Genomic DNA, 25,860 nt, shown 5'->3' on the forward strand with positions numbered 1-25,860 from the left:
TCTCTTCTATTTTACTCTTATTATTATCTATCCTGATTCTAGTCATTTTATCCTGCCTTCATGTACATATCTACCTCAAATATTTTGTACCCCTACACATTGATCTGGTACACCCTGTAAAAAGCTGTATATCCCTGTATATAGCTCAACATTGATCTGGTACTGGTACTCCCTGTATATATCTCCACATTGATCTGGTACTCCCTGTATATAGCTCCACATTGATCTGGTACTGGTGCTCCCTGTATATAGCTCCACATTGATCTGGTACTGGTACTCCCTGTATATAGCTCCACATTGATCTGGTACTGGTACTCCCTGTATATAGCTCCACATGGATCAGGTACTTCCTGTGTATAGCCTCACATTTATCTGGTACTTCCTGTATATATCTCCACATTGATCTGGTACTGGTACTCCCTGTATATATCGCCACATTGATCTGGTACTCCCTCTATAAATCTCCACATTGATCTGGTACTGGCACTCCCTGTATATAGCTCCACATTGATCTGGTACTGGTACTCACTGTATATATCTCCACATTGATCTGGTACTGGTACTCCCTGTATATATCTCCACATTGATCTGGTACTCCCTGTATATAGCTCCACATTGATCTGGTACTCCCTGTATATAGCTCCACATTGATCTGGTACTCCCTGTATATAGCTCCACATTGATCTGGTACTGGTGCTCCCTGTATATAGCTCCACCTTGATCTGGTACTGGTACTCCCTGTATATAGCTCCACATTGATCTGGTACTGGTACTCCCTGTATATAGCTCCACATGGATCAGGTACTTCCTGTGTATAGCCTCACATTTATCTGGTACTCCCTGTATATATCGCCACATTGATCTGGTACTCCCTCTATAAATCTCCACATTGATCTGGTACTGGTACTCACTGTATATAGCTCCACATTGATCTGGTACTCCCTGTATATATCTCCACATTGATCTGGTACTTCCTGTATATAGCTCCACATTGATCTGGTACTGGTACTCCCTGTATATAGCTCCACATTGATCTGGTACTCCCTGTATATAGCTCCACATTGATCTGGTACTCCCTGTATATAGCTCCACATTGATCTGGTACTCCCTGTATATAGCTCCACATTGATCTGGTACTGGTGCTCCCTGTATATAGCTCCACATTGATCTGGTACTCCCTCTATAAATCTCCACATTGATCTGGTACTGGTAATCCCTGTATATATCGCCATATTGATCTGGTACTCCCTCTATAAATCTCCACATTGATCTGGTACTGGTACTCCCTGTATATATCTCCACATTGATCTGGTACTTCCTGTATATAGCTCCACATTGATCTGGTACTCCCTGTATATAGCTCCACATTGATCTGGTACTCCCTGTATATAGCTCCACATTGATCTGGTACTCCCTGTATATAGCTCCACATTGATCTGGTACTCCCTGTATATAGCTCCACATTGATCTGGTACAGGTGCTCCCTGTATATAGCTCCACATTGATCTGGTACTGGTACTCCCTGTATATAGCTCCACATTGATCTGCTACTGGTACTCCCTGTATATAGCTCCACATGGATCAGGTACTTCCTGTGTATAGCCTCACATTTATCTGGTACTTCCTGTATATATCTCCACATTGATCTGGTACTGGTACTCCCTGTATATATCACCACATTGATCTGGTACTCCCTCTATAAATCTCCACATTGATCTGGTACTGGCACTCCCTGTATATAGCTCCACATTGATCTGGTACTGGTACTCACTGTATATATCTCCACATTGATCTGGTACTGGTACTCCCTGTATATATCTCCACATTGATCTGGTACTTCCTGTATATAGCTCCACATTGATCTGGTACTGGTACTCCCTGTATATATCTCCACATTGATCTGGTACTCCCTGTATATATCTCCACATTGATCTGGTACTGGTACTCCCTGTATATATCTCCACATTGATCTGGTACTCCCTGTATATAGCTCCACATTGATCTGGTACTGGTACTCCCTGTATATAGCTCCACATTGATCTGGTACTGGTACTCCCTGTATATAGCTCCACATGGATCAGGTACTTCCTGTGTATAGCCTCACATTGATCTGGTACTCCCTCTATAAATCTCCACATTGATCTGGTACTGGTAATCCCTGTATATATCGCCATATTGATCTGGAACTCCCTCTATAAATCTCCACATTGATCTGGCACTGGCACTCCCTGTATATAGCTCCACATTGATCTGGTACTGGTACTCACTGTATATATCTCCACATTGATCTGGTACTGTTACTCCCTGTATATATCTCCACATTGATCTGGTACTTCCTGTATATAGCTCCACATTGATCTGGTACTGGTACTCCCTGTATATATCTCCACATTGATCTGGTACTGGTACTCCCTGTATATATCTCCACATTGATCTGGTACTTCCTGTATATAGCTCCACATAGATCTGGTACTGGTACTCCCTGTATATATCTCCACATGGATCTGGTACTGGTACTCGCTGTATATATCGCCACATTGATCTGGTACTCCCTCTATAAATCTCCACATTGATCTGGTACTGGTCCTCCCTGTATATAGCTCGACATTGATCTGGTACTGGTACTCCCTGTATATATCGCCACAAATCAAATCAAATCAAATTTATTTATATAGCCCTTCGTACATCAGCTGATATCTCAAAGTGCTGTACAGAAACCCAGCCTAAAACCCCAAACAGCAAGCAATGCAGTTGTAGAAGCACGGTGGCTAGGAAAAACTCCCTAGAAAGGCCAATACCTAGGAAGAAACCTAGAGAGGAACCAGGCTATGTGGGGTGGCCAGTCCTCTTCTGGCTGTGCCGGGTGGAGATTATAACAGAACATGGCCAAGATGTTCAAATGTTCATAAATGACCAGCATGGTCGAATAATAATAAGGCAGAACAGTTGAAACTGGAGCAGCAGCACAGTCAGGTGGAAGTTGAAACTGGAGCAGCAGCATGGCCAGGTGGACTGGGGACAGCAAGGAGTCATCATGTCAGGTAGTCCTGGGGCATGGTCCTAGGGCTCAGGTCCTCCGAGAGAGAGAAAGAAAGAGAGAAGGAGAGAATTAGAGAACGCACACTTAGATTCACACAGGACACCGAATAGGACAGGAGAAGTACTCCAGATATAACAAACTGACCCCAGCCCCCCGACACATAAACTACTGCAGCATAAATACTGGAGGCTGAGACAGGAGGGGTCAGGAGACACTGTGGCCCCATCCGAGGACACCCCCGGACAGGGCCAAACAGGAAGGATATAACCCCACCCACTTTGCCAAAGCACAGCCCCCACACCACTAGAGGGATATCTTCAACCACCAACTTACCACATTGATCTGGTACTCCCTCTATAAATCTCCACATTGATCTGGTACTGGTACTCCCTGTATATAGCGCCACATTGATCTGGTACTCCCTGTATATAGCTCCACATTGATCTGGTACTCCCTGTATATAGCTCCACATTGATCTGGTACTCCCTGTATATATCTCCACATTGATCTGGTACTGGTACTTCCTGTATATATCTCCACATTGATCTGGTACTGGTACTTCCTGTGTATATCCCCACATTGATCTGGTACTGGTACTTCCTGTATATATCTCCACATTGATCTGGTACTTCCTGTATATAGCTCCACATTGATCTGGTACTGGTCCTCCCTGTATATATCTCCACATTGATCTGGTACTGGTACTTCCTGTATATATCTCCACATTGATATGGTACTGGTACTCCCTGTATATAGCTCCACATTGATCTGGTACTTCCTGTATATAGCTCCACATTGATCTGGTACTGGTCCTCCCTGTATATATCTCCACATTGATCTGGTACTGGTACTTCCTGTATATATCTCCACATTGATATGGTACTGGTACTCCCTGTATATAGCTCCACATTGATCTGGTACTCCCTGTATGTAGCTCCACATTTACCTGGTACTGGTACTCCCTGTATATAGCTCAACATTGATCTGGTACTGGTACTCTCTGTATATATCTCCACATTGATCTGGTACTGGTACTTCCTGTGTATATCCCCACATTGATCTGGTAGTGGTACTTCCTGTATATATCTCCACATTGATCTGGTACTTCCTGTATATAGCTCCACATTGATCTGGTACTGGTCCTCCCTGTATATATCTCCACATTGATCTGGTACTGGTACTTCCTGTATATATCTCCACATTGATATGGTACTGGTACTCCCTGTATATAGCTCCACATTGATCTGGTACTCCCTGTATATAGCTCCACATTTACCTGGTACTGGTACTCCCTGCATATAGCTCAACATTGATCTGGTACTGGTACTCTCTGTATATATCTCCACATTGGTCTGGTACTGGTACTTCCTGTATATGTCTCCACATTGATCTGGTACTGATACTCCCTGTATATATCTCCAAATTGATCTGGTACTGGTCCTCCCTGTATATATCTCCACATTGATCTGGTACTGGTACTTCCTGTGTATGTCTCCACATTGATCTGGTACTGATACTCCCTGTATATATTTCCAAATTGATCTGGTACTGGTCCTCCCTGTATATATCTCCAAATTTATCAGGTACTGGTACTTCCTGTATATATCTCCACATTGATCTGGTACTGGTACTTCCTTTATATATCTCCACATTGATCTGGTACTGGTACTTCCTGTATATGTCTCCACATTGATCTGGTACTGATACTCCCTGTATATATTTCCAAATTGATCTGGTACTGGTCCTCCCTGTATATATCTCCACATTGATCTGGTACTGGTACTTCCTGTATATATCTCCACATTGATATGGTGCTGGTACTCCCTGTATATATCTCCACATTGATCTTGTACTGGTACTCCCTGTATATATCTCCACATTGATCTGGTACTGGTACTCCCTGTATATATCTCCACATTGATCTGGTACTTCCTGTATATTGCTCCACATTGATCTGGTACTGGTCCTCCCTGTATATATCTCCACATTGATCTGGTACTGGTACTTCCTGTATATATCTCCACATTGATATGTTACTGGTACTCCCTGTATATATCTCCACATTGATCTGGTACTGGTACTTCCTGTATATATCTCCACATTGATCTGGTACTGGTACTTCCTGTATATGTCTCCACATTGATCTGGTACTGATACTCCCTGTATATATCTCCAAATTGATCTGGTACTGGTCCTCCCTGTATATATCTCCACATTGATCAGGTACTGGTACTTCCTGTATATATCTCCACATTGATATGGTACTGGTACTTCCTGTGTATGTCTCCACATTGATCTGGTACTGGTCCTCCCTGTATATATCTCCAAATTTATCAGGTACTGGTACTTCCTGTATATATCTCCACATTGATCTGGTACTGGTACTTCCTGTGTATGTCTCCACATTGATCTGGTACTGATACTCCCTGTATATATCTCCAAATTGATCTGGTACTGGTCCTCCCTGTATATATCTCCACATTGATCTGGTACTGGTACTTCCTGTATATATCTCCACATTGATCTGGTACTGGTACTTCCTGTGTATATCCCCACATTGATCTGGTACTGGTACTTCCTGTATATATCTCCACATTGATCTGGTACTTCCTGTATATAGCTCCACATTGATCTGGTACTGGTCCTCCCTGTATATATCTCCACATTGATCTGGTACTGGTACTTCCTGTATATATCTCCACATTGATATGGTACTGGTACTCCCTGTATATAGCTCCACATTGATCTGGTACTCCCTGTATGTAGCTCCACATTTACCTGGTACTGGTACTCCCTGTATATAGCTCAACATTGATCTGGTACTGGTACTCTCTGTATATATCTCCACATTGATCTGGTACTGGTACTTCCTGTATATGTCTCCACATTGATCTGGTACTGATACTTCCTGTATATATCTCGACATTGATCAGGTACTTCCTCTATATATCTCCACATTGATCTTGTACTGGTACTTCCTGTATATGTCTCCACATTGATCTGGTACTGGTACTTCCTGTATATATCTCCACATTGATATGGTGCTGGTACTCCCTGTATATATCTCCACATTGATGTGGTACTGATACTCCCCATATATATCTCCACATTGATCTGGTACTGGTACTCCCTGTATATATCTCCAGTTTCAACTTCCACCTGACTGTGCTGCTGCTCCAGTTTCAACTGTTCTGCCTTATTATTATTCGACCATGCTGGTCATTTATGAACATTTGAACATCTTGGCCATGTTCTGTTATAATCTCCACCCGGCACAGCCAGAAGGGGACTGGCCACCCCACATAGCCTGGTTCCTCTCTAGGTTTCTTACTAGGTATTGGCCTTTCTAGGGAGTTTTTCCTAGCCACCGTGCTTCTACACCTGCATTGCTTGCTGTTTGGGGTTTTAGGCTGGGTTTCTGTACAGCACTTTGAGATATCAGCTTGATGTACGAATGGCTATATAAATACATTTGATTTGATTTGATTGATCTAGTACTGGTTCTCCCTGTATATAGCTCCACATTGATCTGGTACTGGTACTCCCTGTATATAGCTCCACATTGATCTGGTACTGGTACTCCCTGTATATAGCTCCACATTGATCTGGTACTCCCCATATATATCTCCACATTGATCTGGTACTTCCTGTATATAGCTCCACAATGATCTAGTACTGGTACTCCCTGTATATATCTCCACATTGATCTGGTACTGGTACTCCCTCTATATATCTCTACATTGGTCTGATGCTGGTAATTGCTGTATATATCTCCACATTGATCTGGTACTGGTACTTCCTGTATATATCTCCACATTGATCTGGTACTGGTACTCCCTGTATATATCTCCACATTGATCTGGTACTGGTACTCCCTGTATATATTTCCACATTGATCTGGTACTGGTACTCCCTGTATATATCTCCACATTGATCTGGTACTGGTACTCCCTGTATATATCTCCACATTGATATGGTACTCCCTGTATAGCTTCACATTGATCTGGTACTGGTACTCCCTCTATATATCTCTACATTGGTCTGATGCTGGTAATTGCTGTATATATCTCCACATTGATCTGGTACTCCCTGTATATATCTCCACATTGATCTGGTACTGGTACTTCCTGTATATGTCTCCACATTGATCTGGTACTGATACTCCCTGTATATATCTCCAAATTGATCTGGTACTGGTCCTCCCTGTATATATCTCCACATTGATCTGGTACTTCCTGTATATAGCTTACATTGATATGGTGCTGGTACTCCCTGTATATATCTCCACATTGATCTGGTACTTCCTGTATATAGCTCCACATTGATCTAGTACTGGTACTCCCTGTATATATCTCCACATTGATCTGGTACTGGTACTCCCTGTATATATCTCCACATTGATCTAGTACTGGTACTCCCTGTATATATCTCCACATTGATCTGGTACTGGTACTCCCTCTATATATCTCTACATTGGTCTGATGCTGGTAATTGCTGTATATATCTCCACATTGATCTGGTACTGGTACTTCCTGTATATATCTCTACATTGATCTGGTACTGGTACTCCCTGTATATATCTCCACATTGTTCTGGTACTGGTACTCCCTGTATATATCTCCAAATTGATCTGGTACTGGTCCTCCCTTTTTATCTCCACATTGATCTGGTACTGATACTTTCTGTATATGTCTCCACATTGATCTGGTACTGATACTCCCTGTATATATCTCCACATTGATCTGGTACTGGTACTTCCTGTATATGTCTCCACATTGATCTGGTACTGATACTCCCTGTATATATCTCCACATTGATCTGGTACTGGTACTCCCTGTATATATTCCACATTGATCTGGTACTCCCTGTATAGCTTCACATTGATCTGGTACTGGTACTTCCTGTATATATCTCCACATTGATCTGGTACTCCCTGTATATAGCTTCACATTGATCAGGTACTGGTACTCCCTGTATATATCTCCACATTGATCTGGTACTCCCTGTATATATCTCCACATTGATCTGGTACTCCCTGTATATATCTCCACATTGATCTGGTACTGGTACTCCCTGTATATATCTCCACATTGATCTGGTACTTCCTGTATATAGCTCCACATTGATCTGGTACTGGTCCTCCATGTATATATCTCCACATTGATCTGGTACTGGTACTTCCTGTATATATCTCCACATTGATCTGGTACTGGTACTCCCTGCATATAGCTCCACATTAATCTGGTACTCCCTGTATATAGCTCCACATTGATCTGGTACTCCCTGTATATAGCTCCACATTGATCTTGTACTGGTACTCCCTGTATATAGCTCCACAATGACCTGGTACTGGTACTCCCTGTATTTAGCTCCACATTGATCTGGTACTGGTTCTCCCTGTATATATCTCCACATTGATCTGGTAGTGGTACTCCCTGTATATATCTCCACATTGATCTGGTACTGGTTCTCCCTGTATATATCTCCACATTGATGTGGTACTGATACTCCCCATATATATCTCCACATTGATCTGGTACTGGTACTCCCTGTATATATCTCCAGTTTCAACTTCCACCTGACTGTGCTGCTGCTCCAGTTTCAACTGTTCTGCCTTATTATTATTCGACCATGCTGGTCATTTATGAACATTTGAACATCTTGGCCATGTTCTGTTATAATCTCCACCCGGCACAGCCAGAAGAGGACTGGCCACCCCACATAGCCTGGTTCCTCTCTAGGTTTCTTACTAGGTATTGGTCTTTCTAGGGAGTTTTTCCTAGCCACCGTGCTTCTACACCTGCATTGCTTGCTGTTTGGGGTTTTAGGCTGGGTTTCTGTACAGCACTTTGAGATATCAGCTTGATGTACGAATGGCTATATAAATACATTTGATTTGATTTGATTGATCTAGTACTGGTTCTCCCTGTATATAGCTCCACATTGATCTGGTACTGGTACTCCCTGTATATAGCTCCACATTGATCTGGTACTGGTACTCCCTGTATATAGCTCCACATTGATCTGGTACTCCCTGTATATAGCTCCACATTGATCTGTTACTCCCTGTATATAGCTCCACATTGATGTGGTACTGGTACTCCCCATATATATCTCCACATTGATCTGGTACTTCCTGTATATAGCTCCACAATGATCTAGTACTGGTACTCCCTGTATATATCTCCACATTGATCTGGTACTGGTACTCCCTCTATATATCTCTACATTGGTCTGATGCTGGTAATTGCTGTATATATCTCCACATTGATCTGGTACTGGTACTTCCTGTATATATCTCCACATTGATCTGGTACTGGTACTCCCTGTATATATCTCCACATTGATCTGGTACTGGTACTCCCTGTATATATCTCCACATTGATATGGTACTCCCTGTATAGCTTCACATTGATCTGGTACTGGTACTCCCTCTATATATCTCTACATTGGTCTGATGCTGGTAATTGCTGTATATATCTCCACATTGATCTGGTACTGGTACTTCCTGTATATATCTCCACATTGATCTGGTACTGGTACTTCCTGTATATGTCTCCACATTGATCTGGTACTGGTACTCCCTGTATATATCTCCACATTGATCTGGTACTGGTACTCCGTGTATATATCTCCACATTGATCTGGTACTTCCTGTATATAGCTCCACATTGATCTGGTACTGGTCCCCCCTGTATATATCTCCACATTGATCTGGTACTTCCTGTATATATCTCCACATTGATCTGGTACTCCCTGTATATAGCTCCACATTGATCAGGTACTGGTACTCCCTGTATATATCTCCACATTGATCTGGTACTCCCTGTATATATCTCCATATTGATCTGGTACTGGTACTTCCTGTATATGCCTCCACATTGATATGGTACTGGTACTCCCTGTATATATCTCCACATTGATCTGGTACTGGTCCTCCCTGTATATATCTCCACATTGATCTGGTACTGGTACTCCCTGTATATATCCCCACATTGATCTGGTACTGGTACTCCCTGTATATATCTCCACATTGATATGGTACTCCCTGTATAGCTTCACATTGATCTGGTACTGGTACTTCCTGTATATATCTCCACATTGATCTGGTACTCCCTGTATATAGCTCCACATTGATCAGGTACTGGTACTCCCTGTATATATCTCCACATTGATCTGGTACTTCCTGTATATAGCTCCACATTGATCTGGTACTGGTCCTCCCTGTATTTATCTCCACATTGATCTGGTACTGGTATTTCCTGTATATATCTCCACATTGATCTGGTACTCCCTGTATATAGCTCCACATTGATCAGGTACTGGTACGCCCTGTATATATCTCCACATTGATCTGGTACTCCCTGTATATATCTCCACATTGATCTGGTACTGGTACTTCCTGTATATGTCTCCACATTGATCTGGTACTGATACTCCCTGTATATATCTCCAAATTGATCTGGTACTGGTCCTCCCTGTATATATCTCCACATTGATCTGGTACTTCCTGTATATAGCTTACATTGATATGGTGCTGGTACTCCCTGTATATATCTCCACATTGATCTGGTACTTCCTGTATATAGCTTACATTGATATGGTGCTGGTACTCCCTGTATATATCTCCACATTGATATGGTACTGGTACTCCCTGTATATAGCTCCACATTGATCTGGTACTGGTACTCCCTGTATATAGCTCCACATTGATCTGGTACTGGTACTCCCTGTATATAGCTCCACATTGATCTGGTACTCCCTGTATATAGCTCCACATTGATCTGGTACTCCCTGTATATAGCTCCACATTGATGTGGTACTGGTACTCCCCATATATATCTCCACATTGATCTGGTACTTCCTGTATATAGCTCCACAATGATCTAGTACTGGTACTCCCTGTATATATCTCCACATTGATCTGGTACTGGTACTCCCTCTATATATCTCTACATTGGTCTGATGCTGGTAATTGCTGTATATATCTCCACATTCATCTGGTACTGGTACTTCCTGTATATATCTCCACATTGATCTGGTACTGGTACTCCCTGTATATATCTCCACATTGATCTGGTACTGGTACTCCCTGTATATATTTCCACAATGATCTGGTACTGGTACTCCCTGTATATATCTCCACATTGATCTGGTACTGGTACTCCCTGTATATATCTCCACATTGATATGGTACTCCCTGTATAGCTTCACATTGATCTGGTACTGGTACTCCCTGTATATATCTCCACATTGATCTGGTACTGGTACTCCCTGTATATATTTCCACATTGATCTGGTACTGGTACTCCCTGTATATATCTCCACATTGATCTGGTACTGGTACTCCCTGTATATATCTCCACATTGATATGGTACTCCCTGTATAGCTTCACATTGATCTGGTACTGGTACTCCCTCTATATATCTCTACATTGGTCTGATGCTGGTAATTGCTGTATATATCTCCACATTGATCTGGTACTGGTACTCCCTGTATATATCTCCACATTGATCTGGTACTGGTACTCCCTGTATATATCTCCACATTGATCTGGTACTGGTACTCCCTCTATATATCTCTACATTGGTCTGATGCTGGTAATTGCTGTATATATCTCCACATTGATCTGGTACTGGTACTTCCTGTATATATCTCCACATTGATCTGGTACTGGTACTCCCTGTATATATCTCCACATTGATCTGGTACTGGTACTCCCTGTATATATCTCCACATTGATATGGTACTCCCTGTATAGCTTCACATTGATCTGGTACTGGTACTCCCTCTATATATCTCTACATTGGTCTGATGCTGGTAATTGCTGTATATATCTCCACATTGATCTGGTACTGGTACTTCCTGTATATATCTCCACATTGATCTGGTACTGGTACTTCCTGTATATGTCTCCACATTGATCTGGTACTGGTACTCCCTGTATATATCTCCACATTGATCTGGTACTGGTACTCCCTGTATATATCTCCACATTGATCTGGTACTGGTACTCCCTGTATATAGCTCCACATTGATATGGTACTCCCTGTATAGCTTCACATTGATCTGGTACTGGTACTTCCTGTATATATCTCCACATTCATCTGGTACTCCCTGTATATAGCTCCACATTGATCAGGTACTGGTACTCCCTGTATATATCTCCACATTGATCTGGTACTTCCTGTATATAGCTCCACATTGATCTGGTACTGGTCCCCCCTGTATATATCTCCACATTGATCTGGTACTTCCTGTATATATCTCCACATTGATCTGGTACTCCCTGTATATAGCTCCACATTGATCAGGTACTGGTACTCCCTGTATATATCTCCACATTGATCTGGTACTCCCTGTATATATCTCCATATTGATCTGGTACTGGTACTTCCTGTATATGCCTCCACATTGATATGGTACTGGTACTCCCTGTATATATCTCCACATTGATCTGGTACTGGTCCTCCCTGTATATATCTCCACATTGATCTGGTACTGGTACTCCCTGTATATATCCCCACATTGATCTGGTACTGGTACTTCCTGTATATATCTCCACATTGATCTGGTACTCCCTGTATATAGCTCCACATTGATCAGGTACTGGTACTCCCTGTATATATCTCCACATTGATCTGGTACTTCCTGTATATAGCTCCACATTGATCTGGTACTGGTCCTCCCTGTATTTATCTCCACATTGATCTGGTACTGGTATTTCCTGTATATATCTCCACATTGATCTGGTACTCCCTGTATATAGCTCCACATTGATCAGGTACTGGTACGCCCTGTATATATCTCCACATTGATCTGGTACTCCCTGTATATATCTCCACATTGATCTGGTACTGGTACTTCCTGTATATGTCTCCACATTGATCTGGTACTGATACTCCCTGTATATATCTCCAAATTGATCTGGTACTGGTCCTCCCTGTATATATCTCCACATTGATCTGGTACTTCCTGTATATAGCTTACATTGATATGGTGCTGGTACTCCCTGTATATATCTCCACATTGATCTGGTACTTCCTGTATATAGCTTACATTGATATGGTGCTGGTACTCCCTGTATATATCTCCACATTGATATGGTACTGGTACTCCCTGTATATATCTCCACATTGATCTAGTACTGGTACTCCCTGTATATAGCTCCACATTGATCTGGTACTGGTACTCCCTGTATATAGCTCCACATTGATCTGGTACTGGTACTCCCTGTATATAGCTCCACATTGATCTGGTACTCCCTGTATATAGCTCCACATTGATCTGGTACTCCCTGTATATAGCTCCACATTGATGTGGTACTGGTACTCCCCATATATATCTCCACATTGATCTGGTACTTCCTGTATATAGCTCCACAATGATCTAGTACTGGTACTCCCTGTATATATCTCCACATTGATCTGGTACTGGTACTCCCTCTATATATCTCTACATTGGTCTGATGCTGGTAATTGCTGTATATATCTCCACATTGATCTGGTACTGGTACTTCCTGTATATATCTCCACATTGATCTGGTACTGGTACTCCCTGTATATATCTCCACATTGATCTGGTACTGGTACTCCCTGTATATATTTCCACAATGATCTGGTACTGGTACTCCCTGTATATATCTCCACATTGATCTGGTACTGGTACTCCCTGTATATATCTCCACATTGATATGGTACTCCCTGTATAGCTTCACATTGATCTGGTACTGGTACTCCCTCTATATATCTCTACATTGGTCTGATGCTGGTAATTGCTGTATATATCTCCACATTGATCTGGTACTGGTACTTCCTGTATATATCTCCACATTGATCTGGTACTGGTACTCCCTGTATATAGCTCCACATTGATCTGGTACTGGTCCTCCCTTTTTATCTCCACATTGATCTGGTACTGATACTTTCTGTATATATCTCCACATTGATCTGGTACTGGTACTCCCTGTATATATCTCCACATTGATCTGGTACTGGTACTCCCTGTATATATCTCCACATTGATCTGGTACTGGTACTCCCTGTATATAGCTCCACATTGATATGGTACTCCCTGTATAGCTTCACATTGATCTGGTACTGGTACTTCCTGTATATCTCCACATTGATCTGGTACTCCCTGTATATAGCTCCACATTGATCAGGTACTGGTACTCCCTGTATATATCTCCACATTGATCTGGTACTTCCTGTATATAGCTCCACATTGATCTGGTACTGGTCCCCCCTGTATATATCTCCACATTGATCTGGTACTTCCTGTATATATCTCCACATTGATCTGGTACTCCCTGTATATAGTTCCACATTGATCAGGTACTGGTACTCCCTGTATATATCTCCACATTGATCTGGTACTCCCTGTATATATCTCCATATTGATCTGGTACTGGTACTTCCTGTATATGTCTCCACATTGATATGGTACTGGTACTCCCTGTATATATCTCCACATTGATCTGGTACTGGTCCTCCCTGTATATATCTCCACATTGATCTGGTACTGGTACTCCCTGTATATATCTCCACATTGATCTGGTACTGGTACTCCCTGTATATATCTCCACATTGATATGGTACTCCCTGTATAGCTTCACATTGATCTGGTACTGGTACTTCCTGTATATATCTCCACATTGATCTGGTACTCCCTGTATATAGCTCCACATTGATCAGGTACTGGTACTCCCTGTATATATCTCCACATTGATCTGGTACTTCCTGTATATAGCTCCACATTGATCTGGTACTGGTCCTCCCTGTATTTATCTCCACATTGATCTGGTACTTCCTGTATATATCTCCACATTGATCTGGTACTCCCTGTATATAGCTCCACATTGATCAGGTACTGGTACGCCCTGTATATATCTCCACATTGATCTGGTACTCCCTGTATATATCTCCACATTGATCTGGTACTGGTACTTCCTGTATATATCTCCACATTGATCTGGTACTTCCTGTATATAGCTTACATTGATATGGTGCTGGTACTCCCTGTATATATCTCCACATTGATCTGGTACTTCCTGTATATAGCTCCACATTGATCTAGTACTGGTACTCCCTGTATATATCTCCACATTGATCTGGTACTGGTACTCCCTGTATATATCTCCACATTGATCTAGTACTGGTACTCCCTGTATATATCTCCACATTGATCTGGTACTGGTACTCCCTCTATATATCTCTACATTGGTCTGATGCTGGTAATTGCTGTATATATCTCCACATTGATCTGGTACTGGTACTTCCTGTATATATCTCCACATTGATCTGGTACTGGTACTCCCTGTATATATCTCCACATTGTTCTGGTACTGGTACTCCCTGTATATATCTCCAAATTGATCTGGTACTGGTCCTCCCTTTTTATCTCCACATTGATCTGGTACTGATACTCCCTGTATATATCTCCACATTGATCTGGTACTGGTACTTCCTGTATATGTCTCCACATTGATCTGGTACTGGTACTCCCTGTATATATCTCCACATTGATCTGGTACTGGTACTCCCTGTATATAGCTCCACATTGATCTGGTACTGGTCCTCCCTTTTTATCTCCACATTGATCTGGTACTGATACTTTCTGTATATATCTCCACATTGATCTGGTACTGGTACTCCCTGTATATATCTCCACATTGATCTGGTACTGGTACTCCCTGTATATATCTCCACATTGATCTGGTACTGGTACTCCCTGTATATAGCTCCACATTGATATGGTACTCCCTGTATAGCTTCACATTGATCTGGTACTGGTACTTCCTGTATATATCTCCACATTGATCTGGTACTCCCTGTATATAGCTCCACATTGATCAGGTACTGGTACTCCCTGTATATATCTCCACATTGATCTGGTACTTCCTGTATATAGCTCCACATTGATCTGGTACTGGTCCCCCCTGTATATATCTCCACATTGATCTGGTACTTCCTGTATATATCTCCACATTGATCTGGTACTCCCTGTATATAGTTCCACATTGATCAGGTACTGGTACTCCCTGTATATATCTCCACATTGATCTGGTACTCCCTGTATATATCTCCATATTGATCTGGTACTGGTACTTCCTGTATATGTCTCCACATTGATATGGTACTGGTACTCCCTGTATATATCTCCACATTGATCTGGTACTGGTCCTCCCTGTATATATCTCCACATTGATCTGGTACTGGTACTCCCTGTATATATCTCCACATTGATCTGGTACTGGTACTCCCTGTATATATCTCCACATTGATATGGTACTCCCTGTATAGCTTCACATTGATCTGGTACTGGTACTTCCTGTATATATCTCCACATTGATCTGGTACTCCCTGTATATAGCTCCACATTGATCAGGTACTGGTACTCCCTGTATATATCTCCACATTGATCTGGTACTTCCTGTATATAGCTCCACATTGATCTGGTACTGGTCCTCCCTGTATTTATCTCCACATTGATCTGGTACTTCCTGTATATATCTCCACATTGATCTGGTACTCCCTGTATATAGCTCCACATTGATCAGGTACTGGTACGCCCTGTATATATCTCCACATTGATCTGGTACTCCCTGTATATATCTCCACATTGATCTGGTACTGGTACTTCCTGTATATATCTCCACATTGATCTGGTACTTCCTGTATATAGCTTACATTGATATGGTGCTGGTACTCCCTGTATATATCTCCACATTGATCTGGTACTTCCTGTATATAGCTCCACATTGATCTAGTACTGGTACTCCCTGTATATATCTCCACATTGATCTGGTACTGGTACTCCCTGTATATATCTCCACATTGATCTAGTACTGGTACTCCCTGTATATATCTCCACATTGATCTGGTACTGGTACTCCCTCTATATATCTCTACATTGGTCTGATGCTGGTAATTGCTGTATATATCTCCACATTGATCTGGTACTGGTACTTCCTGTATATATCTCCACATTGATCTGGTACTGGTACTCCCTGTATATATCTCCACATTGTTCTGGTACTGGTACTCCCTGTATATATCTCCAAATTGATCTGGTACTGGTCCTCCCTTTTTATCTCCACATTGATCTGGTACTGATACTCCCTGTATATATCTCCACATTGATCTGGTACTGGTACTTCCTGTATATGTCTCCACATTGATCTGGTACTGGTACTCCCTGTATATATCTCCACATTGATCTGGTACTTCCTGTATATAGCTCCACATTGATCTGGTACTGGTCCTCCATGTATATATCTCCACATTGATCTGGTACTGGTACTTCCTGTATATATCTCCACATTGATCTGGTACTGGTACTCCCTGTATATAGCTCCACATTAATCTGGTACTCCCTGTATATAGCTCCACATTGATCTGGTACTCCCTGTATATAGCTCCACATTGATCTTGTACTGGTACTCCCTGTATATAGCTCCACAATGACCTGGTACTGGTACTCCCTGTATTTAGCTCCACATTGATCTGGTACTGGTTCTCCCTGTATATATCTCCACATTGATCTGGTAGTGGTACTCCCTGTATATATCTCCACATTGATCAGGTACTCCCTGTATATATCTCCACATTGATGTGGTACTGATACTCCCCATATATATCTCCACATTGATCTGGTACTGGTACTCCCTGTATATATCTCCAGTTTCAACTTCCACCTGACTGTGCTGCTGCTCCAGTTTCAACTGTTCTGCCTTATTATTATTCGACCATGCTGGTCATTTATGAACATTTGAACATCTTGGCCATGTTCTGTTATAATCTCCACCCGGCACAGCCAGAAGAGGACTGGCCACCCCACATAGCCTGGTTCCTCTCTAGGTTTCTTACTAGGTATTGGTCTTTCTAGGGAGTTTTTCCTAGCCACCGTGCTTCTACACCTGCATTGCTTGCTGTTTGGGGTTTTAGGCTGGGTTTCTGTACAGCACTTTGAGATATCAGCTTGATGTACGAATGGCTATATAAATACATTTGATTTGATTTGATTGATCTAGTACTGGTTCTCCCTGTATATAGCTCCACATTGATCTGGTACTGGTACTTCCTGTATATATCTCCACATTGATCTGGTACTGGTACTTCCTGTATATGTCTCCACATTGTTCTGGTACTGGTACTCCCTGTATATATCTCCACATTGATCTGGTACTGGTACTCCCTGTATATATCTCCACATTGATCTGGTACTGGTACTCCCTGTATATAGCTCCACATTGATATGGTACTCCCTGTATAGCTTCACATTGATCTGGTACTGGTACTTCCTGTATATATCTCCACATTCATCTGGTACTCCCTGTATATAGCTCCACATTGATCAGGTACTGGTACTCCCTGTATATATCTCCACATTGATCTGGTACTTCCTGTATATAGCTCCACATTGATCTGGTACTGGTCCCCCCTGTATATATCTCCACATTGATCTGGTACTTCCTGTATATATCTCCACATTGATCTGGTACTCCCTGTATATAGCTCCACATTGATCAGGTACTGGTACTCCCTGTATATATCTCCACATTGATCTGGTACTCCCTGTATATATCTCCATATTGATCTGGTACTGGTACTTCCTGTATATGCCTCCACATTGATCTGGTACTGGTCCTCCCTGTATATATCTCCACATTGATCTGGTACTGGTACTCCCTGTATTTATCCCCACATTGATCTGGTACTGGTACTCCCTGTATATATCTCCACATTGATATGGTACTCCCTGTATAGCTTCACATTGATCTGGTACTGGTACTTCCTGTATATATCTCCACATTGATCTGGTACTCCCTGTATATAGCTCCACATTGATCAGGTACTGGTACTCCCTGTATATATCTCCACATTGATCTGGTACTTCCTGTATATAGCTCCACATTGATCTGGTACTGGTCCTCCCTGTATTTATCTCCACATTGATCTGGTACTGGTATTTCCTGTATATATCTCCACATTGATCTGGTACTCCCTGTATATAGCTCCACATTGATCAGGTACTGGTACTTCCTGTATATGTCTCCACATTGATCTGGTACTGATACTCCCTGTATATATCTCCACATTGATCTGGTACTTCCTGTATATAGCTTACATTGATATGGTGCTGGTACTCCCTGTATATATCTCCACATTGATCTGGTACTTCCTGTATATAGCTTACATTGATATGGTGCTGGTACTCCCTGTATATATCTCCACATTGATCTAGTACTGGTACTCCCTGTATATATCTCCACATTGATCTGGTACTGGTACTCCCTGTATATAGCTCCACATTGATCTGGTACTGGTACTCCCTGTATATAGCTCCACATTGATCTGGTACTGGTACTCCCTGTATATAGCTCCACATTGATCTGGTACTGGTACTCCCTGTATATAGCTCCACATTGATCTGGTACTGGTACTTCCTGTATATAGCTCCACATTGATCTAGTACTGGTTCTCCCTGTATATATCTCCACATTGATCTGGTACTGGTACTCCCTGTATATATCTCCACATTTATCTAGTACTGGTACTCCCTGTATATATCTCCACATTGATCTGGTACTGGTACTCCCTGTATATATCTCCACATTTATCTAGTACTGGTACTCCCTGTATATATCTCCACATTGATCTGGTACTGATACTCCCTGTATATATCTCCACATTGATCTGGTACTGGTACTTCCTCTATATGTCTCCACATTGATCTGGTACTGATACTCCCTGTATATATCTCCACATTGATCTGGTACTGGTACTCCCTGTATATATCTCCACATTGATCTGGTACTCCCTGTATAGCTTCACATTGATCTGGTTCTGGTACTTCCTGTATATATCTCCACATTGATTTGGTACTCCCTGTATATAGCTCCACATTGATCAGGTACTGGTACTCCCTGTATATATCTCCACATTGATCTGGTACTCCCTGTATATATCTCCACATTGATCTGGTACTGGTACTTCCTGTATATATCTCCACATTGATCTGGTACTGATACTCCCTGTATATATCTCCAAATTGATCTGGTACTGGTCCTCCCTGTATATATCTCCACATTGATCTGGTACTTCCTGTATATAGCTCCACATTGATATGGTGCTGGTACTCCCTGTATATATATCCACATTGATCTGGTACTGGTACTCCCTGTATATATCTCCACATTGATCTGGTACTCCCTGTATATATCTCCACATTGATCTGGTACTGGTACTTCCTGTATATATCTCCACATTGATCTGGTACTGGTACTCCCTGTATATATCTCCACATTGATCTGGTACTCCCTGTATATATCTCCACATTGATCTGGTACTGGTACTTCCTGTATATATCTCCACATTGATCTGGTGCTGGTACTCCCTGTATATATCTCCACATTGATATGGTACTGGTACTACCTGTGTATATCTCTACATGGATCTGGTACTGGTACTCTCTGTATATATCTCTACATTGATCTGGTTCTCTCTTTCTTTCTCTCTCCCCCTGTCATTTCTCTATAGTTGCTCTGTGTTCCTCCTGGATCAAGTCAGCCATGAGCTGGTTGCCAAGGTTTTTGATGGGGGCGTGGTCAGTGATGATGAGGTAAAACACACATCTAGAACTTCTCTGTTTGATATTGATGATTATGATGATGATGAAGATGTTAATATCATAATCATGATTAAGACTAAGATTATAAAGATGGTCTCTGTGTGTGTGTGTGTGTGTGTGTGTGTGCGTGCCTGCCTGCGTGCGTGCGTGCGTGTGTGTGTGTGTGTGTGTGTGTGTGTGCGTGTGTGTGTGTGTGTGTGTGTGTGTGTGTGCCTGCGTGTGTGTGTGTGTGTGTGTGTAGAAGGAGTTCCGTATCCCTGCGGACCAGGGCATAGCGGGTCATGTAGCTATGACTGGGCAGATCCTGAACATTAAGGATGCGTACTCCCACCCTCTGTTCTACCGAGGAGTGGACGACAGCACCGGGTTTAGAACACGGAACATCCTCTGCTTCCCCATCAAGGACGAGAACAACGGTGACAACTAAACTAACACTACTGGTGTTAACATCTTAACTAACACTACTGGTGTTAACATCTTAACTAACACTACTGGTGTTAACAACTAAACTAACACTACTGGTGTTAACAACTGAACTAACAATACACTAGAGTAAACAACTGAACTAACACTACACTGGAGTAAACAACTGAACTAACACTACACTAGAGTAAACAACTGAACTAACACTACACTACACTAGAGTAAACAACTAAACTAACACTACACTAGAGTTAACAACTAAACTAACACTACACTGGAGTAAACAACTGAACTAACAATACACTAGAGTTAACAACTAAACTAACACTACACTGGAGTAAACAACTGAACTAACACTACACTGGAGTAAACAACTGAACTAATACTACACTACACTAGAGTAAACAACTAAACTAACACTACACTGGAGTAAACAACTGAACTAACAATACACTAGAGTTAACAACTAAACTAACACTACACTGGAGTAAACAACTGAACTAACAATACACTAGAGTAAACAACTGAACTAACACTACACTGGAGTAAACAATTCGATACACAGGACAGCTCCTGGAGTGAGGAGCTGCTCTCTACCTCTATGCTGCTCCATCTCTCATCTTTCTCTTCCTCTCTTTCTCTCTTTCTCTCTCTCTCAATTCCATTTCCATTTCAATTCAAGGGGCTTTATTGTCATGGGAAACATACACTCCCGTTCAAAAGTTTGGGTTCACTTTGAAATTACCTTTTTGTCCATTAAAATAACATCAAATTGATCAGAAATGCAGTGTAGACATTGTTAATGTTAATGCTCAGAATGGCCAGAAACAAAGAACTTTCTTCTGAAACTCATTAGTCTATTCTTGTTCTGAGAAATGAAGAATATTTCATCTGAGAAATTGAGAAACAGACGCCTCACAAGTCCTAATCTGGCAGCTTCATTAAATAGTACCCGCAAAACACAAAACGTCAACAGTGAAGAGGCGACTCCGGGATGCTGGCCTTCTAGGCAGAGTTGCAAAGAAAAAGACATATTTCAGACTGGCCAATAAAATAAAAGATTAAGATGGGCAAAAGAACATAGACACTGGACAGAGGAACTCTGCCTAGAAGGCCAGCATCCCGGAGTCGCCTCTTCACTGTTGATGTTGAGACTTGTGTTTTGTGTGTACTATTTAATGAAGCTGCCAGTTGAAGACTTGTGAGGCGTCTGTTTCTCAAACTAAACATCCTAATGTACTTGTCCTCTTGCTCAGTTGTGCACCGGAGCCTCCCACTCCTCTTTCTATTCTGGTTAGAGCTAGTTTGTTCTGTGAAGGGAGTAGTACTCAGTTTATACCAGATCTTCCATTTCTTGGCAATTTCTCGCACGGCCTTAATTTCTCTGAACAAGATTGTTCTTTGTTTCTGGCCATTTTGAGCCTGTAATCAAACCCACAAATGCTGATGCTCCAGATACTCAACTAGTCTAAAGAAGGCCAGTTGTAATTGCTTCATTAATCAGAACAACATTTTTCAGCTGTGCTAACATATTTGCAAAAGGGTTTTCTAATGATCAATTAGCCTTTTAAAATGATACATTTGGATTAGCTAACACAAAGTGCCATTGGAACACAGGAGTGATGGTTGCTGATAATGGGCCTCTGCGATATTAGATATTCCATAAATAATGTACAGTTTCCAGCTACAGTAGTCATTTACAACATTAACAATGTCTATCTTGTATTTCTGATCAATTTGATGTTATTTTAATGGACAAAAAATGTGCTCTTCTTTCAAAAAAAATTTCTAAGTGACCCCAAACTTTTGATCGGTATTGTATGTTTACATTGCCAAAGCAAGTGAAATAGATAATAAACAAAAGTGAATTAAAAATACAAAATTAACAGGTCTAAATTACACTTTTAGAAGTAAAGTTTTTACATCATATTAACTACAAAAGGGAAAATAAATCAACATGAATTTGGGTCGTATTTACAATGGTGTTTGTTCTTCACTGGTTGCTCTCTTTCTTTCTCTCTTTCTCATGCTCTTCCCCTCTCTCTCTCTCTCTCTCTCTCTCTCTCTCTTTCTCGCTCTCGCGCTCTCGCTCTCTCTCTCGCTCTCTCGCTCTCTCGCTCTCTCGCTCTCTCTCTCTCTCTCTCTCTCTCTCTCTCGCTCTCTCGCTCTCTCGCTCTCTCTCTCTCGCTCTCTCGCTCTCTCGCTCTCTCGCTCTCTCGCTCTCTCGCTCTCTCGCTCTCTCTCAGAGGTTATTGGGGTGGCTGAGTTGGTCAATAAGACTAATGGACCATGGTTTAACCGCTTCGATGAGGACCTGGCCACTGCTTTCTCCATCTACTGTGGAATCAGCATCGCACACGTGAGTCAGACAGACCATCTAAAGAGACATAATAACTGCTGACCTCTGACACTCTAGTCATGACTGAGTCACAAAATGTGTTTTAAAGAGTAGGATAAGATACAGTAGGATGTTAGGGCCCTGTTGCTGTGGTGATTTAGTTGTCGTTGACTGACTGGTCTCTCGTGTGTGTTTAGTTTCTCCTGTATAATAATGTGGTTGACTGACTGGTCTCTCCTGTGTAATAATGTGGTTGACTGACTAGTCCCTCCTGTATAATAATGTGGTTGACTGACTGGTCCCTCCTGTATAATAATGTGGTTGACTGACTGGTCTCTCCTGTATAATAATGTGGTTGACTGACTGGTCTCTCCTGTGTAATGATGTGGTTGACTGACTGGTCTCTCCTGTGTAATGATGTGGTTGACTGACTGGACTCGCCTGTGTAATGATGTGGTTGTGGTTGACTGACTGGTCTCTCCTGTGTAATGATGTGGTTGTGGTTGACTAACTGGTCTCTCCTGTGTAATAATGTGGTTGACTAACTGGTCTCTCCTGTGTAATAATGTGGTTGACTGAGTGGTCTCTCCTGTATACTAATGTGGTTGACTGACTGGTCTCTCCTGTATAATAATGTGGTTGACTGACTGGTCTCTCCTGTGTACTGATGTGGTTGACTGACAGGTCTCTCCTGTATAATACTGTGGTTGACTAACTGGTCTCTCCTGTATAATACTGTGGTTGACTAACTGGTCTCTCCTGTGTAATGATGTGGTTGTGGTTGACTGACTGGTCTCTCCTGTGTAATGATGTGGTTGTGATTGACTGACTGGTCTCTCCTGTGTAATGATGTGGTTGTGGTTGACTGACTGGTCTCTCCTGTGTAATGATGTGGTTGACTGAGTGGTCTCTCCTGTGTACTGATGTGGTTGTGGTTGACTGACTGGTCTCTCCTGTGTAATGATGTGGTTGTGGTTGACTAACTGGTCTCTCCTGTGTAATGATGTGGTTGTGGTTGACTAACTGGTCTCTCCTGTGTAATGATGTGGTTGACTGAGTGGTCTCTCCTGTATACTAATGTGGTTGACCGACTGGTCTCTCCTGTATAATAATGTGGTTGACTGAGTGGTCTCTCCTGTGTAATAATGTGGTTGACTGACTGGTCTCTCCTGTGTAATGATGTGGTTGTGGTTGACTGACTGGTCTCTCCTGTGTAATGATGTGGTTGTGGTTGACTGACTGTTCTCTCCTGTGTGTTCAGTCTCTTCTGTATAAGAAGGTCCATGAGGCTCAGTTCAGATCCCACCTGGCCAACGAGATGATGATGTACCACATGAAGGTGAAACACACAAACTAACCCACACAGCACACACACACACATCCAGTGCAGCAGTAATGTGATTGTGTGTGTGTGTGTGTGTGTGTGTGTGTGTGTGTAGGTGTCAGCAGAGGAGGTGGCCCAGCTGTTGGTAACTGGGCTGGAGCCAGTGGAGGAGATTCATCCCTTATTCGCTGAGTTCACCTACACACCCCGTTCACTACCTGACGACAACACACCCATGGTAATACAGAGGGAGAGTGTGTGTGTGTTTACGTGCACATCCATAGAGATGTATAGTTTCAGTTTCAAGTTTTAAATGTCACATGCACAAATACAGTGAAATGCCTTTTCTTGCAACCCCCACAATGCAGTAATCAATAACAATGTGATACATACAAATAACAAGGTAGAACAAAAACACACGAGATATAAAAATAAGAAATAAGAAGATCTAGATAAAGTAAGTAAGCGTAGTATTTACAGGGTCAGTTCCAGTACTGTATTTACAATGTGCAAGGATACTGGGTCGATAGAGGACTCTGAGGGCTTCCACCATTTTAAAGTAGGCGATTCCTATTTGTTGGGAGTAATCAGCCAATGAACAGGGCATTGCATTTTTCTTCTGATTGGGTGCTATAGTTTGTAAATTGCTTTACTACCGCCATCTAGTGGCCACAACAAATTAATGACATGATTTGGTTCAGGATTTGATATCTGCCGGTGGTAGTAAATCACCAATATGAGCTTTACACTTCTTTCAAATATAAAAGAAGAAAATGGACTACTTTAAAATGGAGGTAGCTTCAAAGGCGCACCCATTCTGTCACAGATCCTATAATGGTGTAGACACAAAGATAAGACCTCTTTCCATCTCTATGTGCACATCCAACAATCTTCCTCAGAATAACACAGTTTTGACCAATAAGAGTAAAACTGATTTGGGGAGTATCCAGCCAGATGAACACAGTTCCTGCTGAACTGTGTCTGATCTCTTCCCTTCCTGTGTGTCCAGGGCATCCTGAGTATGTTTGAGGACATGGGCTTCATCAACGCCTATAAGATTGACCTGCACACTCTGGCCAGGTACCTTTCGCTTTCTCTCT

General features: G+C 41.9%; 1 protein-coding gene across 1 annotated transcript in view; it reads left to right on the forward strand.

Annotated features, from left to right (window-relative positions):
* Positions 1-25,860, forward strand: part of LOC109883037 (cGMP-dependent 3',5'-cyclic phosphodiesterase-like) — a 74,913-nt gene that overhangs the window by 24,519 nt on the left and 24,534 nt on the right. The window contains exons 12-17 of the mRNA XM_031791445.1: positions 20,585-20,666; positions 20,917-21,091; positions 23,345-23,457; positions 24,698-24,775; positions 24,876-24,998; positions 25,770-25,840. Coding sequence (XP_031647305.1) covers positions 20,585-20,666; positions 20,917-21,091; positions 23,345-23,457; positions 24,698-24,775; positions 24,876-24,998; positions 25,770-25,840 — 642 coding nt within the window. The remainder of the gene's footprint in view (positions 1-20,584; positions 20,667-20,916; positions 21,092-23,344; positions 23,458-24,697; positions 24,776-24,875; positions 24,999-25,769; positions 25,841-25,860) is intronic.

This window comes from Oncorhynchus kisutch, linkage group LG15 (assembly GCF_002021735.2).
Source record: "Oncorhynchus kisutch isolate 150728-3 linkage group LG15, Okis_V2, whole genome shotgun sequence".
Classification (NCBI taxonomy): domain Eukaryota; kingdom Metazoa; phylum Chordata; class Actinopteri; order Salmoniformes; family Salmonidae; genus Oncorhynchus; species Oncorhynchus kisutch.